The sequence below is a fragment of the Dermacentor silvarum genome, chromosome 4 (assembly GCF_013339745.2).
Source record: "Dermacentor silvarum isolate Dsil-2018 chromosome 4, BIME_Dsil_1.4, whole genome shotgun sequence".
In the NCBI taxonomy this organism is placed as follows: Eukaryota; Metazoa; Arthropoda; class Arachnida; order Ixodida; family Ixodidae; genus Dermacentor; species Dermacentor silvarum.
The window spans coordinates 34,745,939-34,763,127 of NC_051157.2; the positions used below are offsets into that span (position 1 = coordinate 34,745,939).

Sequence of the window (17,189 nt, forward strand, 5' to 3'; positions counted from 1 at the left end):
TGATGCCAGAGCACAACGCTGCCCGCTATCCCCCCCCCCCCCCCTCGCTCCCTCGCTGGTGCCTCGAGCGCAACGGAAGGAGGCGCGCTTCCTCCCTGCTTTTTTTTCGCGCGCGAGACGCGGTCGTCGGCTCCCCTCGCACGCTTTCACTCGCACATTCAGCATACGGCCGCGCGGCTTCCCTCGCACGCTTTCACTCGCACATACAGCATACCGCACGCGGCGACGTATGCTGTATGTGCGAGTGAAAGCGTGCACCGTATGCTGTGTGTGCGAGTGAAAGCGTACGAGGGGAGCCGACGACTGCGTCTCGCGCGCGAAAGAAAGCATACGGCGCGCGGCGACGGCGTTATCGCCGTTGGACTTTATACGGAACATCTATGAGCCAAAACCAATTTTATGGCTGCAACGTGTCATGGACATCATCTTTAGATAGCAAAAGCGGATATCAAAGGCCATACTTTTGCTGGCGGAAACCGAAAATACGTAATAAATGTCGCCCCCAGCACTTTGGGTGGCCAATGCCATCGTCAAGCAACCAAGCCAAGCGACACGAAAAGTCAAAATGGCCGCTCGGGCCGGCGCGGTGTGGCAGTTCGCAACGTATGATGCGGGAATGGTCCCACAGTTGCGACGTAACAGCGGGGTTACCAATGCATTGGGTTCTATGGGAGCTGTGCCAGGACCGGCCGAAAACGACGTAACAGCCGGGAAAACGCAGCACCCGGGAACGTAACAGCGGGGTTCTACTGTATACACGGCTGCTTGATCTACATATTTTGCAAATGTACAGGCCTTGAAGGTTATAGTGCGGATATTCACGACTCTGACGACTTACGTTATTACCAGTCTACACTGTATTGGGGAAATTAACTGCTCTTCTTATTAAATGAAAATTAGAAATAAAGCCATTGATGATTTTCAATGTAAATAAATGATGCACCTGAATATTTGTTGCAGTGTGGATATTTAGGTAGTGTTTCTAGTTTCACTGCGTTATTCTATAGAGAACAAGGCCATTAGCCAACACATCTGTAGCAGTTGTATAAGTGGCTCGATGTCTTATATAGGCGAATCCGTCATATGTGTGTTGTCTCGAGTGGCACGAGCGCCGGCAAGGAAGGTGACAGCCACCTCTAAAGCTTCAGTTGCCCCAAAGTTCTTGCACTATAGCACATGTGCCTAAAGAAGCTACAATGACTAACGCATTATGCAACACAGTTGGGCGAGAGCATGCATTTTTTGCATCAGCCCCTTTGTAGCCGCAGTGAAAGTTCCGCCATGAAAATGGCAAAAAGAGACCAAGAAAGCTATTCTAGAACTCGCTGTAGGTGTGAGGAAAACTCACTTGTCTCGCATGATCTTTTGTTTTTTGTTACAACCTCATCAAGGCAACCGACCATGAAGCCAGACAAAACATAGCCCCTTCCCCCCCCCCCCCCCCCCAGTTCTCCTTATTCTTCTCTCTTGTACCAACAAGCTGCCACGTGAAAACAACCAATTAGTCAGTCAATCAGCCTTTTATTTTTCATCTACTACACAGAATGGAGACAGGGGAGCCTGTGACCCCTCTGTACTTTATCGTGAAACTAGTTTTTAAGAATGTTTTTTGTAAATAATTTCATCACAGTAATACACCTTGTTTGTTGATGCATGTTCATGTGCAGTGAAACTGAGGATCTTGTATCTCCGATTTATTTGCACTGTAGCATCATGGCTGACAGAGAGATAACTGCTTACTTTGTTCTTTAAGAGCATTGTTGAGCACTCACAGCATCATTTATTAACATAGTGCTATGACTGCAGATGGTTTACTGGCTGCCATTTAGCTTGATGCTAGATATACTACTATATTTGCACATGTATAACCCACACCAGGTATTTATCAAATGTAAGTATAGAGTGAGTGTGTGGTTATGCAAGAATTTTGCCTACAAGTGTCTTCACAGTGACTTCACAGCTATGCACTCCACAGTGCTAAGAAGCCTCACCGCGGTTGACCAAAGAGGAGCAGTCAGAGCTGTGATAACTAAACATACGAGTTGCTTTATAAAGATTGTAATGATATTTTATGTGGTTATTCACATGGGTTATATGTGCAGATTTGTCTTTTTTTCTGTTGACTGCTGATTGTTGCTGCAGGTTATGTGCAAAAATAGATCATTTGAAAATACAGTACATGCGCTGGTATTTTCTTTGACAGTGAAATTGTTTAGCTGTGTCATTCCAAACTACAGCCTGGTATGTCTGAAAATACATCATTATAACACTTCCTAGTTTGTTTTGTGTGGTCCAATTTGTGTTAACCTCAAACACCAACTTTGGTATCTGGTACCTCATGTGCTAACGGCTATTTGGTACTCAAGCAGTGTTCAGAAATAAGCAGTAGTTTGCATTCCAGGCTACCTTTTAGTGCCCTAATCATTGCTCATTATTTACATGTGTAACCTTGCAGCAGAGTTATTTTTGCCTGAAAAAGTGAATCTTTGCTGTGGTAGTGTTATGCCTCAGAAGTAGCCCTGAATAGCCCAGAAATATGACATGCTTTTTGTCTTTTACACAGGGAGTACGGCGAGGCATGGCACAATGCAGGCCGCCTTTTCCATAAACAAAACACGTTTGATGATGTTCAGTCAGCTGCTGAGTACCTCGTCGAGAACAACTACACCACCAAGGAGAAGTAAGTACTCGAAAAGTGGCTCAGTGTAGTGCATTTGCGAACAACGGCAAACAGAATGAGAAGTCCTGTCAGAGAGGCTGAAGCTGTGAGCTTAGTCATTTAGCCAGTCAGTGTTAGGAAGTATGTTAAACGTGCCGACCATATTCAGGGGTGCTATTCCAGGCAAGTTTTCTTTTTTTAATACTGTATAGGCGTGATGCATGCATAATGGCAGCATTAGCCTGCATATACTTGCTACAGTCTACTTTTGTTAATTCGACCATCACAGGACTGACTAAATTGATAAAATAATCCAGCAGGTCAAATTAAACAAGATGCGAAAAAGACTTCGAAACACAAAGGTGAATTATTTGTCAGTATTTTCCCAATTCTAAAACGCCCCCAAATCAAACGCACGCCCACTTTCTATATGTCCAAAGTAGACAACTAATGTAAAAACAACATTAAAGCTCCTAAACAAAGTAGAAATCTAACGTACAGCCGATATTTTTAGCAAGAAAAATAGGCAAAGGTCTAATTTGTGTTGCACAATGGCGACCAGTTTCTTAAAATCGACAGCGCCACGCGGGTTTAAAAGTTAGCTTTGGCACAATACATATTTGTTATACGGTAGAGCATACGAATGCCACGAAGGTGGTTTTTTTATGTGTCCGATTGCAACATGCAGGCAATTTATGGCCCAATTTTTTTTATTGTGGCACAGGTTAGAATCGGGTAAATATGGTAATCAGACATTGTGAGCTACGGTTATTGCTTAAGAATCTTCTAGGACACATGTTAGAATCAGGTAAATGTGGTATTTGGACATTGTGAGCTACGCTTATTGCTTAAGAACCTTCCTAGGGCAGGCCAAAAATTGGCATTTTCGACGGGAGATGACTTGTTCAATGTCTTCTAAACTCCACCGAGACAGGCGTCACCACTAAAGGTGTCACTGTGAGGTTCACTGTTGGGGTCAGGCACATGCATGCTGACTCGTCAAGTTCGAATTATCCAGCAAAGGACAATTTCAGGATCGAAATAACCAAAGTTTGGGCCCGTAGAAATGCATGGGTGCTGGCTGGGACCTTCGGCCAGGATCGAATTAACCGAAAAATAAAACTAACTGGAGTCAAATTAACGAAAGTCTACTGTATTACCTTGCCTAGATGGCGTTTTGTAAAATTTTAGAGGAAAATGTCTGCACTCTGCCATGATGATGATGATAAAAGCTTTTATTGAAAAAAAAAAAAAAAACACTTCGGTTACGGGAAGACATGGTCAGGTCCCTAGTCTGGGACACCGTTGGCAAAAGCCGCTGCCCGTGCTTTTGCCATGAGAATTTGTGCACACTAGGTAGCTGTACACAGGACATCTTATGAAATGTAAGGTTTCATTTGAGAAGTTGGGGTTGTGAAGTGTTGCATGAAAGGCACTTTTACACATGCACTTGATCAAGGGAATAAGCTGTTCATTCTGTCACATGTCAGCTCCTCAACTTAAGGTTACCTGACATGATTAAGCTTTCTAAACACTTTCTAAGCAACACTGCTGGTGAAAAGGCCGTCCTTACAGTCTCGGTTCCTACGAGACAGGCAATAATGGTCTCCTTGATGGTGACTAACGATGAACGAGGGAAGAGCATCATGACTGATGTTCGAGCGACTGATGTTCCTTGAACATCAGTTGTGATGATAGTGCCTCAACTCCACAGCCCATTCACTAGCCACTGCAGTGTGGTTGACATACAGATAATAAAAACAGCAAAGTAAAAGTCAAGATGAGGTGTTTGTCATGAAACATCCACTCACAAAATGCTTGCATGGGACCCTTGATGGTTTCTCACAAAAAAGGGTATTCAAAAGCGCTGATACACTGATAAAATATGGCAAATTTCTTGTATATAAAAGCTGTGATGCATTTAAATGTCAGTAATGTTATTCATACCCATTAACGACCACAAGGAAGGGGTATTTTCAACATGAGTTTTGCTCCCCAGTAGGGCTTCATTTCATGTAGTTTTATTCAAACATCTGTGTCAATATATCGTAATGTTTTAATTGATAATGTGCTTAAATTCTATCAATATCGTGCATAATCTCCATTTTGTCCATAATCTTGTAACACTTTATGATTAGTTGGCAGCTGTGAGGTCTCCAAACGTGCTCTTGGGACAAAGGTAGAGCAGACAATCACAAGAGCATTTATTGCACCTTGTATACACCAATCTAGCCAGCCAAATGATTTCCAATAAAACATGCCGATGGGCGTGCGACAAATCGAGGTAGTTTGACTCACCGCGACCAGATGCTAAGCGAATATGTTCGGTCCCACGCTGGAATGCCTAATCGTTCGCGTGTACGGTAACACAAACAGTGGCGCCTTCGAACGGTCATGGTCGTGCATTCTGGCGTCCTGCTCCTAAACCTTTGGCAGGACGGTTCTGCAAATGGCCGGCGAGCACGCGAAACATCCACGCAGCTGGCCAACCCCAAGCCAAAGAGCAACAGTTTACTTCCCTTTGCGCCCCAGTAACCCCACTGTTAGGTGGTATTAGTAGCGCAACAGTCGCGCCATCTCATACTAACCATATCACCCGCTGCCAGCGCTTAGCTTCACGAAGAAGCCGGATTACAGGAGACACGAGAGCCATGCTGACATCCACGCGGCTGGCGGACCCCATGCCAAAAAGAAACAGGCTACTCCCCTTTATGCCGAGTAACCCCACTGTTAGGTGGTGTTAGCAGCGCAACACTCGCACCATCTCATAGTAATCTGCAACCACATCACCCGCTGCCGGCGCTTAGCTACACAGAGAAGCCGGATTACAGGAGACATGAGAGCTATGCGGGGAAACTATCAGGGGCCACGTGAGAGTCAAGCGTCCCCACACAGTCTACTTGATTGGTCGCTAGTTGAATTTTGATCTTTTACTGATCACGCAGCCAAGACACCTTCTGTGCTGGTGTTGCAACCATAGGCATGTGCTTATTATTGCCTTGAGCAGTCTTTGTGTGGCCTGCACAGGCTTGTGGTGCAGGGTGGTTCCAATGGAGGTCTGGTGGTGGCAGCATGTGCCAATCAGCGGCCAGACCTGTTCAAGTGCATCATCTGCCAAGTAGGGTGAGTGTCTGTTTAGTGTATTGAGTTGGCCAAGTTAATCTTATATTGATGCTCAAGCTACTAGATGATAAAATTTGTAGGGCAGTTTACTTCTAGCTTAACTTTGTACAAATTGAAATTTGTATGTGAAAAAAATGTTTTGCCCATGAAGTCAACTGCAACAAAATTTTTGATTATGTAAAAGCCTAATTTCTGACAATGTAGATATAGAGCAGCTTAATTTTTTTGTGTTTAAAAGTCAACTGGATGCATAACGAAAAGCTTGCAAGAATGGACGTTTTCGATACAAAAATCATGAGCCATTCCACTCTTTAAAGGTGGATGACCAGCGAAGCTGTTTAGCACACGACACAGAGGTTACACAGAATGGGGAGGCTGCGTATAGTGCAGACGCCTGAGGAGCAACGTGCCTACGATGAGTGACGGCAGGAACAGAGACAAGAATGCAATCATCGGCGGGACTGCGCACTACATGTAGCCTCCCCATTACGAGAGAAGTGAAATTCAAAATGAAGAACGGCACCTTGTCTTATATACATGCGCGACAATGCTGCCGTCCCGGGACAGCGGTAGAAAACTAGGAAGGCAAGCGGTTGGAACACCGACAAAGAGAGGGCGGTGCGAATGTAGACATGGCCGATGTGGGTTGGCCTCTAGGGCTGGGGTTCGATCATAGTATCTGTTGTCACCCTTGTTCCTCGGACCCCTTGGGGTCCCAGCTGTATCAAGGGTAGTTCAAGGGCATGTTACAGGTCCCGGAGCCCACCACTCAGCATCCACAGGGGTATGTGCCATTGCACTTGCACCCTTCTGCACTATCACCAGGATCGGCCCACATTTTTGCACATGCACACGAAAAATGCACGAAAGCCTAGCCATAGACAGCTTTACTGTAAAAGGAAAAAAATGCACTGCCATTAACGCTTGCTGAAAACGACAGGACCCGGAACATTGAGGACTGGTACAGCGCCTGGACATGACCTCTTAGATAAGGCGATGCCCGCTGTGCGCTTGAAATCTCAGAGGCCATGGTCTGGGATTTTTGCCATATCTCTTAACCAACAGGTGCCCGTATTATCTGTGAAGGTGCTATTTAAAAATAGCTAATAAAAAAATTTCACAATTAGCAGCCCTGTAGCTCTGCCAGGGTTGCTTCTATAGTAGTACCAATTTAGCCAAAGTCATATTTTCAGTTGGCCTTTAAATGACATATCATGTCTGTATTTGCAGTGACAATGTCCAGAATTACTTTTGAAACCATTTGTATCCACCAGGGCGAAAGCATTGGGCTTCTTGTAGAAAATGGAATTGTGCATCTTGCGCAGAAATATGCACTTATACTCTCATGATCTCCCACTGTATGCCTTTTGGCTGCAAAAACAAAGTTTGTCACATTCTCTGGTTCAATGCAAGCTGTTTGCTATTTTTAAACTGTAATCATCAGCCGGCCTAGCTTGAGTTATTTTCTTTTTATACTGCTTTAAGAGGGTTAAAGCTCAACTTACTCGCAAGTAGCACAAAACATGTGTGCTTTCATTCAGACATCAGTCAGAGCTGCTGATTTGAAACGCACCCGAGGTGACCCAAGTTCATCTTATTACTCGAACTGGTGCTCAGGTTTGTACCTTATTCTCTTGTCCTTCTCTCATGCAGAGTACTGGACATGCTACGTTTCCACAAGTTTACCATTGGTTATGCGTGGACATCAGACTATGGAAGCTCAGATGATGAAAAAATGTTCAATTACCTGTACAGGTCAGTAAAATCCTCTGCCGGCACTTGTCTGCTAAAAGTGCCCATAGTACCTGCTGAAATGCTCACATTGGGATGTTGCTTTCTGCATCAGCTCAAAGTAACTTAACCTCCTTACGTGTTCATTTATTGGTACAAGTAGCCTGAACGTAATCAGAGTGCTTGCAGCATGACATTTGTGTCATGCTGTGAACAAATTGTATCATTTTATAATACTTACATGATAACAACGTTGGTGAATGTGCTATTTGTTGCTGAGTGATTCTCAAAAAGAAATGCGAAGATCCAACGAGTTGGACTCTATATACAGTGAAGCTTTGAGCGAGTACATAAAGAGTCGAAACTTGAGTTGGTATTTATTGAATGTCCGCACAAAGTGACATGGAAGGCTTCATTCAAGCGTTGTAGAGAGGCTAATGCAATGCTGCTGCAGATGCGCGAAGGCGAACGCCATTTGGTGGTGGTGCAAGGAACCCAGCAGCGGTGATATTGCATGTGTCCTCCGCTGTGATTGGTGGGCCTATTTGGCTAGAGAACAGGCGCTCAGCACCCACAGTCACGAAAACTCTGCAAGGTTTGCAAAGAAAAGCTTCGCTTTTAAAATCTCTGGTTACCCAGTTTACATGTGATATGAAGTCGAGGATTAGTAATTCATCAACCTATTAGTTGCAGCACTGCTAAATTACTGGAGTGATCTGGCACACAACATATTGCTCAGACATAGACGTTGGTTTCTGTAAGTGTAGTTCACTTTATGTAGTTTTTACATGATTTCACAAAAAAAAATTGAAAATAAGGGAACTTGCTAGGTTCTCTGGAAAGTCTTTGTGCCTTCACATGATTTGCTCATATTGAACTATTCATGCGATTAAGTCCCTTATTCATCCTACACCCCATGCCTTGGGAGGGAGAAAACGCACTGAAGCCATTGTCTTCAGCTGCTTGTCTTTGTGTGGTAGAGCCTAAGAAATCATTTTGCGACTTTTCTTACCCTGGTGTCAGGTACTCGCCTCTGCATAACATACCGGCCGTGATGGGCGATGACGTCCAGTACCCCTGCATACTGCTGCTGACGGCCGACCATGATGATCGTGTTGTGCCATGCCATTCGCTCAAGTTCATTGCTCAGCTGCAACACACCCACGGGAACTCCAACAAGCAGGTACCGGCATCGAGGGGCGCATGCTGCCACACATGTTACTGTGTTTACTCGATTCTAATGCACAATTTTTCTTCCAAACAAGAGTTCTATAAAATGTGTCCTTTATTACAAAAGTTATTATAGAGATTATGTTGTGTTTCTGCTGAGCTTCTGGTGACCTTCGCGGACTTTCTGTTGAGAAGCAATTGAGTATTATGCATGATCTTCGCAAGGCATGCGCGTTGTAATTGAGTACGAAAGCAATATTGCGATAAGTGCATGACCGAATCCTAACCCCCAATCTCTGATCCCACATACTGTGGGTTGCGCACGAAACACACAGACTAGAAGGAAGAAATGGACAGCACGAGTGCTCGTGTCGTCCATTTCTTTTGCACTCGTGTCGCCCATTCCTTTCTTCTCATCCGTGTGTTTTTATGCAACCCACAGCATGAATCAATACCAACTCACCCAGCTGTCAGTTCTTTCAATCTCACCTTCCAAGCTTGAAAGCTGTGCTTTGCTGTACTGTGGGGTGCAGGGCATTACACTTTGGGCAGTTGATAATGGTATGAAGGCCTTGGATGACGACAACGAACAATGCCGGTTCACTCACACTCATGTGCGCTCACACTCACATGCGTTTACACTCCTCAGCACTCACTCACGTTCTTACTCATGCCCACTCGTACTCGCCAACACTCACTCGCATTCATAGTAACTCCCATTCACACTTAATGGCACCCACTCACATCCATATCACGATGTCTACTCCCACTCTCCGGCAATCGCTCACATTCATACTCACATCCACTCAAAATCATTGTTGTTGACTTTCGTTTGTACAGTCAAACCTCGTTAGTAAGTACCCGCTTAATGTGTAATTGCGGTTTAAACGTAGTCGCGAAGATTCCCCCACCCAGCCCCCATTGAACCCCATGTATTGGCTGACCGCTTAAGCCGTAGTCGCTCAAAGCCCACCAAATGGTTAATGCGTACTATTTTTCTTTCTTGTTCTACATGCACAGACAATTGATTCTTGAGTTGTGATGCCTGGATGACAGTCGCCAGCGATAGTGATTTCCTGCTCATACAGCTGTTGCCGATTGCCGCACACAAAAGCATGGCCTTCGAGATTAGCTCCTGGTAACGCGAAGAAGCTGCCGGTACGGGGTGCGAATTCGCTCTCGCCGTCGAATTCAAGTAGTAACAGTGCAGACGCACATTTTATTGTGAAGCGCATTTCTGCCGTCACCGTGGACATCGCTTTGAGGTTCTGTATAAAGTCCAAACACGGCAACATCGTTGCTGCGCGCCGTACGCTGTATGTGCAAGTGAAAGCTTGCGAGGGTCAGTCGACTCAATCTCCCACGTGCGAGGGAGAAAGATGGGGAAAGGTGGGGCAGAAGTGCGCTTCTTCTGTTGCGAGCGAGGCACGGCGGGAGAGGAGAGAAAGGGGGGGTTTACTTTGGTGGCAGCCGTCGTATCTTTAAAGCGATCTGCGACGTGGAAAAAGTGCGCGCCCACGCGGGCCTCATCTTCAAAGCGATCTGCAGACAAAGTGCAACTAGTGCCGGTAGCTTCGTATGCGCTGTGCTTTCCACATCTAGTTCGCGTTAAAGTGAGAGATGGCATGCTCGCTACCATGCCCCCTCACTCCAGCATTTTGACAGCGAATTTCTGTGGTCATCGAGCGAGATGTGTTCATGTTTACCTGTGTACGCATTACACCATGCTTGTTAATTTAGTTAGTAAGTGGGGCCTCATTGACAAAATGGCTCGCAGCCTAATCGAGTTCGAAGGTGCCATCGCCACCACGGCGACAAGTGAAGATCACTTTTTTTTGCTGCCTACACACAAATAAAGCCTGTCTGAGTGCATGTGTTTGAGAGCATTGTGACGTAGTTCATTTCCGACTGGTAAGTAGCCTCTAACCTGGCATTGTCGATTAATTCGTACGTCGTTTAGTGTGTACTTGAAGTGTCGTTCCCGGCCGATTACGTATTAATGAGATTTGACTGTACTCGCATTAATCGGCACTCACTCCCATTCATACTCAAATTCACTCGCACCCCTCATCACTCACTCACGCTCTATCACACATCTGTGAAATCAGTGGAAAGCAAAAATGAGTCGGTGTACGCATGAGTCAGTATGGCAATCTATGTGAATTAGTGCACTGGTTTCACGATCGACACAAACTCCTGAGTGCACTGCATCGAAGAGCACTCAAGATTCCCAGGAGGGGAGTGTCACGGCATTGCTATCTCTGGAAGAAGAGATGAAAAGAAGCTTGAAGGAAAACGCAGTACGAACACTGCGACATGGGGACAGAAGAGGAGCGCACAGCCTGACACGCCCACAATATAGTAGCTGCACAGTGTCAGTGGAGATGATCCCTGTCCAAATGTGCAAAGGGCAGTGCAGCCAATGTCCCCTAAAGCATTAGACAATGTCACATGTGCAGAACACTAAGTGTGGTGCTTACACAGAGTTAAGGAATGGCAATGTGACACCTTTCCAAACATCCACAAAGGGTCAGCACACTTAGCAATGCCGACTCGGCAGCTGTATGAATAGATATGCATGGGACCCAGCAGTGTTGCCAGTGTGTTCTTTGCAGTTAGAGCTGCTGCGAGGACTTCCAAGCTACTTTGACAGTGCCAGTGTTCACACCATGTTGTCCCAGAAACTTTGTGATATTGTTAGCAATTTTTGCATTGTATGCTAGCTATTGCAAGTGTGATTCAGGTAAGAGTACTCATTTGTGTTTATTGAGATTTCTTTTTGCCATTTGTGCAGGATCATACTTTCATCCTCTTGGGAACCTAAAATTTTAATATGGCCCACTGAATTCGTAGTAAATCTTCCTTGCACCTTGGTTTTGCCCCTCTCTGTGCAGACGAACCCTCTGTTGATCCATGTCGACACCAAGGCTGGGCATGGGCATGGCAAGCCCATTTCCAAAGTGGTAAGCATTGGAATCTTTGAAGCAGCTGCAGGGGACTTGTGAAGTGGCACGACAGGCTGTTGGATAACAACTTTGTAGTGCCGGTTGGAAGGTGGAACATGTTCACATTGTACATTGCTTTATCAAGGTTGAATTGTGCTAGAGCAAACAGCATTTCACCAATTCCAGCACAGCAAAGTCATAATAATCCACAAGTGCCACCTACAGTAGAATCTCCGTGATACGATCACGCCTGATACGAATTTCGGAATGATACAACTGATTTTTCAGATGTCCTGGCTCAAGTCCATTGGCTTACAATGTGCTAAATTTCTAATGTTGTGAACCACTTTTCGCGGCGCGGCAGATGATACGAACTATCGAGCCGCAGCATAATCTCTCAGTGGAGCCGGGGATTATGCTGGCTGTTGTCGTGCCAGCAGAGCAGCCATGTCAATGCATCGTCGGTCATATTCCTGTTACCAGGGCATCTTGCGTCATTCCACCTTGACTACACCCTCGTGCGTCTCCTTTCCCCACACCACCACCACCACCACCAAAAAAAAACTTTTGCTGTGGGCAGTTTGATGCAACTTGTCCGTCATTTTCAAACACCTTCCAGCTCTATCAGAAGTCGGCAATCACCGACGACCCAGTCTTGCCGCGTCAGCAAGATCAGCAGCATTCACTTCCATGAGTAGCCTTATCTTTGTATTCAACACCGTCCACCGTCTTCGGCACCCAATGACAATTCGAAACTTCTACCTTTGCACTCGTCAGATCGCACGATACGAAGTAACTTATCTTATGCACATCATGTCCTTATTGCCATCAGGCAGCAGCTAAGATGCAGCAACGAAAGAAACTCGAGATAACCCAGCAGATCTGGATATGTCAGCCTCAGAACACATGAAGTGTGCTGGTAGTTACTGCTAAAATATGCGGGAAACAAGTGCGCCAGTGATTTAAATTCGCGTCAGCCGATAAAAGCGCTCCCTGCACGCCACGTGACTGCAGTAACGAATTACGGTGCTAGTTTTCCCTTCTCATGCTTGCTTTTCTTGCTTTTATTTCTGCGTGGAGAAATAGAGCGCTGCGGCTATCTCAATCTCGTGTTTACAGTAATACCAAGATGGTGACACATCATCAACAGAAAGCCACGGTCACACGATCATTGGTGCAATAGCACCTCCCGAAGCCCAATTATTCTTCCCAATTTCAAAGACAACACGCTAAGAAAATGCAATTTGCTAAAATTCTGCTGCATATTTCTTCCAAATATTTCACCATCAGATAAAGGAGCGTGTTAAAATTGCAGGAAAAAATATCAAAAATGTTGAGCAGATTGGTCATTTCATTGCCGCCTCCACCCTTCATTTCCCGATTATATTACGTTTTTGAATTATACGAATTTCGGGTGATACAAATTTTTGTGCCATTCCAAGAGATTTGTTTCATTGAGATTCCACTGTATACAGTGGAATCTCGTTGATACAATCTTCACGGGAACCAGACAATAAAGCGTACCATCCGAAAATCGTATCGTCCAACGTATGATCCAACCAAATCGTACCACTGTATGTGGAACCTTTAGCTATTTTTGTGTGCTTATCTTGCCTTGAAATAATCTGCATTGATTATGTGTTCTAAACAAGTGTAACAAACATTACGCAGAGAGAGAGAGAGAGAGAGAAATAACTTTATTAGGTCCAGCGGTTTTGGGGACTAGGTCCCCGCCTAAACGGCGGCCAGAAGCCCTTGGGCCCTGGCGGCGTCTTCAGCCAGCTGGACGGCCCAGAGTTGTACTTCCGGGTCAGAACTGAGTAGTACGGCCTCCCACTGCTCCTCATTATCTATTTTGCGGCCCTGTCGAGTCACCTGAGGGCAAGCCCACAGGATGTGTCTCAGATCCGCCCATCCTTCACATAACCGACATTTGCCCTCATATTTATCTGGATAATACCGGCTGTAGGCCACGGGATTCGGATAGGTTTTGGTTTGAAGGAGGCGCCAGGCCACCGCCTGCGGCTTACTGAGTGTTGGGTGGGCGGGGGGATACCGAATCCTCGCCAATCTATAATATTTGGTGATTTCATTGTAACTAACCATGCGCTCCTTTCTCATCTCTGGGTGAGGCTGCTCTCTGGCTCGGTTAGTGAGTTCTCGAGCCAATGTGTGAGCCGCCTCGTTCCCAGGGAGGGAGGCATGCGCAGGTGTCCAGATAATTTGTATGTGTCTGTAGTCTTTCAAATTGGTTAAAATCTTAATCGCCTCTGGCGATACTCGCCCTCTTAAGAAATTTCGCACTGCTGCTTTTGAGTCACTAATTATGTGTCTGGCCGACGAGGAAGCTATCGCCAATGCGATGGCTGATTCCTCTGCCGTTTCTACGCTGTGCGTTCGTAGTGAGCCGCCAGCTGTCATCTTGCCTTCTTTATCAGTGATTACGACAGTCATTTTTGCTCATTTGGATATTTCGCGGCGTCTACGTAGACCACGTCCTTGATGTTTTCGTATTTATTTCTGAGGGCCTTTGCCCTCTCCACACGCCTTCCCGCGTCGTTCTCCGGGTGCATGTTTCTGGGAATTGGTAGAACCTTTATCCTTCCGCGTATTTCTCGCGGTATATCCATCTTGATTCCCTGTTGCGTTGCATAGCCTATATGGAGGCAATCAAGTATCGTCCTGCCCGTAGCAGTCTGAGCTAGTCTCTCGTATTGGGCCGTTTTGTGCGCTTCTATTAATTCGTCTAGGGTATTGTGTACACCTAAGGCAAGTAGTCTTTCCGTAGATGTACTGACAGGTATTCCAAGCGCTTGTTTATATACTTTCCTTATCAAGGCTTCAATTTTTGCTTTTTCTGCCATGAGGAGGTTCAGATAAGGAGTCACATATACTATTCGGCTAATAGCAAAAGCCTGTACTAACTTAATTAGGTTGGCTTCCTTCATCCCGCTGTGTCGGTTTGCAATTCTTGCGATCAGGCGCATTGTTTGTTGCGTCCCTCTTTCTAAAGCCTTTATCGTTTCATTATTTCGCCTGTTTGCTTGTATCCGCATGCCTAGTACCCGAATACTGTCAACTGCTGGTATTTGTTGGCCCCCCGCGCTTAGTCGTATTTGGGATATGCTGTTGTCTTTACGGCTGCTTCTTTGTGGGTGGTAAATCAAGAGTTGCGACTTCTGTGGTGAGCACTGAAGGCCCCTACTGCCAACATATCCTCTACTCTGCATATTGCTTCTTGGAGGGTAGCCTCGATGTATCCGTCGCTGCCCCCTGTGACCCACAGCGTGATATCATCAGCGTATAAACTATGATGTAGCCCTTCCACTGTGTTCAACTTCTCCGGGAGGCCGATCATGGCCACGTTGAAGAGTAGTGGCGAGAGAACTGATCCCTGTGGTGTTCCTCGGCTCCCTAGTCTTATATCGTCCGAATGTATGTATCCGATCGTAATTCGGGCCTTTCTGTTTAATAGGAAGTCTCTAATGTATTCGTAGGCCCGTTTACCAACTCCTAATCCTTGGAGGTTTCCTAAAATAGCTTCATGTGTAATGTTGTCAAAAGCTTTTGCAAGATCTAGGCCTAATATGGCTTGTTGTCTCTTGTTTTTGAGGCTGTGTCTATAATTTGGTGTTGGATTTGAAGCATGATATCTTGTGTGGAAAGTTTACATCGAAAGCCTATCATCGTGTGCGGGAAGAGGTTATTGTCGTCCATGTATCTTACTAGACGCGTGAGTATCACGTGTTCCATTAGTTTTCCCGCACACGATGTTAATGATATTGGTCTTAGATTTTCTAACTTCAGCATTTTTCCTTGTTTAGGGATCATGACTATATGCGCTGTTTTCCACAGTTGAGGTATAGCCCCCTTCTCCCAGCAGTCGTTCATGTATTGGGTAATCGCCTTTATAGAGGGATCATCGAGATTCCGTAGCATTTTGTTGCTGATTACCATCGGGACCCGGGGCGGATTTCGGGCGCAAGTCCTGCAGCGCCTGTCTAACTTCTGCTTCCGTTATAGGCATGTCCAATTCAAGGTTTTCCTCTCCGGTATAGTGCGGTAAGGGAGTCTGCGCTAGGTCGCCTATGTATAGTGATTGGACTTCTTGCAGTAATTCTGCTTCTGTACCTGCATATTGGTGGGTTAGCTTATTGATGTTGTGCCTTTGTGCAATTTTGCCATTTTCAGGGTCAATCAAGTGCCGTAGGATATTCCATGTTTTTGCCGAGTTACTTCTCTCTGCATTCTGTTACACGTAGCTTCCCAGTTTTGCCGCGTCAATCTATTTGTGTGTTTCTCGATTTCCCTGTCTAGTTCGGCCATTTCCGCCTAATATTTCTATTGAGCCGTTTCCGTTTCATCGTGTTGCTATGCTGTTCCGTGCTTCCCATAAGTGTAGCAATTTTGCATCTGCTTGTTCTAGCCCAGCCTCGTCTGGTATATTCTTTGTGGCTCTCTTTACACTATTGAGAAGTTTCTGTGTCCAGACCTCAAAATCCTCAATTGTGTCGCCATCTTCGTTTGTTTCCTCCGCCCGTATTTGTCGGAAAAGGTCCCATTCTACCATGGTGAGAGATTTTCCTTTCCTTTGCGGGGGGCTGGCCTTTATTACTGTCTCAAGAATGTAATGGTCACTCCCAAGATTTTCCTGGATGTTTGTCCAATGGGCATCAGGCATGTTTTTGATAAATGTTAGATCTGGCGTAGTATCGATGCTGACGCTATTGCCTATTCTGGTAGGTGTTTGTGGGTCCGTTACTAAGGTAAGGTGGGCTCTTTGCGCCTCAAGCCATAGATTCCTGCCTTTCGCGGTGTCTTTTTTGTACCCCCAGCACTGGTGTGGAGCATTAAAGTCTCCGAGTATTACCACTGCCTGGCGATTGGCTATAGTTAGTGTTTGTGTAATTAACTCTCCAAACCTCATCTTGTTGCTTCTAGGGCTGCTATAAACATTTAGTACGAATAAACTTCCCTGATGTTGTCGTTTAGGGATTATCTCGATCAGGACGTGGTCTACGTTTAAAACCCCTGTATCGTGCGTTAATACCGCTAAATTTCTGTTCACTAGAGTTGAGACGGGCGTTTTCTCGCTCGAAGTACCATACGTTTTTATATCCGGACAGTTGGCTGGTCCTCCGCGTTTCCTGCAGAGCAATGATGTTCTGGCGCCTCATTGTTATTTATGGAATGCTGAAGGTTACTCCGTTCCGACGGTAACCCCTGCAGTTCCACTGCCAAATTTGGTAATGATTCCGGTGACGCCATGTTTACTGCGGAACTAGTTCCCAGGGGCTCTAGTGACGATCGAGTCCCAGCAGGCCTATCGTAGGGTTTGTGGATTTTTACGGTCCTATTCCAGTTCGAGCGTCAACTTTGTTGCACGTTCTCAAGGCATTGTAACCGCAGCCGAAGAATCAGTTCCTTCACTAATCTGCTGCCTTTTTTCTAGTGGTGCTTGTATGCCTACATACTGTTTTGTACCCGGTTTCGGCCAGTTTGGTTATCATGCTGCTCGATCTTTTAATTCTCTCAGTTATATCATCTGTGCTAGATCCTCA

General features: G+C 45.6%; 1 protein-coding gene across 3 annotated transcripts in view; it reads left to right on the plus strand.

The window, feature by feature from the left end:
* The window catches only part of LOC119448554 (prolyl endopeptidase-like), a 48,680-nt gene extending 36,977 nt beyond the window's left edge, over positions 1–11,703 (plus strand). For all 3 annotated transcript variants that reach the window (XM_049665432.1, XM_037711787.2, XM_049665431.1), the window contains 5 exons: positions 2,564–2,680; positions 5,687–5,782; positions 7,436–7,537; positions 8,537–8,696; positions 11,578–11,703. In XM_049665432.1, the coding sequence (XP_049521389.1) occupies positions 2,564–2,680; positions 5,687–5,782; positions 7,436–7,537; positions 8,537–8,696; positions 11,578–11,688 (586 nt within the window). In that variant the 3' untranslated portion in view covers positions 11,689–11,703. The remainder of the gene's footprint in view (positions 1–2,563; positions 2,681–5,686; positions 5,783–7,435; positions 7,538–8,536; positions 8,697–11,577) is intronic.
* Positions 11,704–17,189: the final 5,486 nt, after the last annotated feature.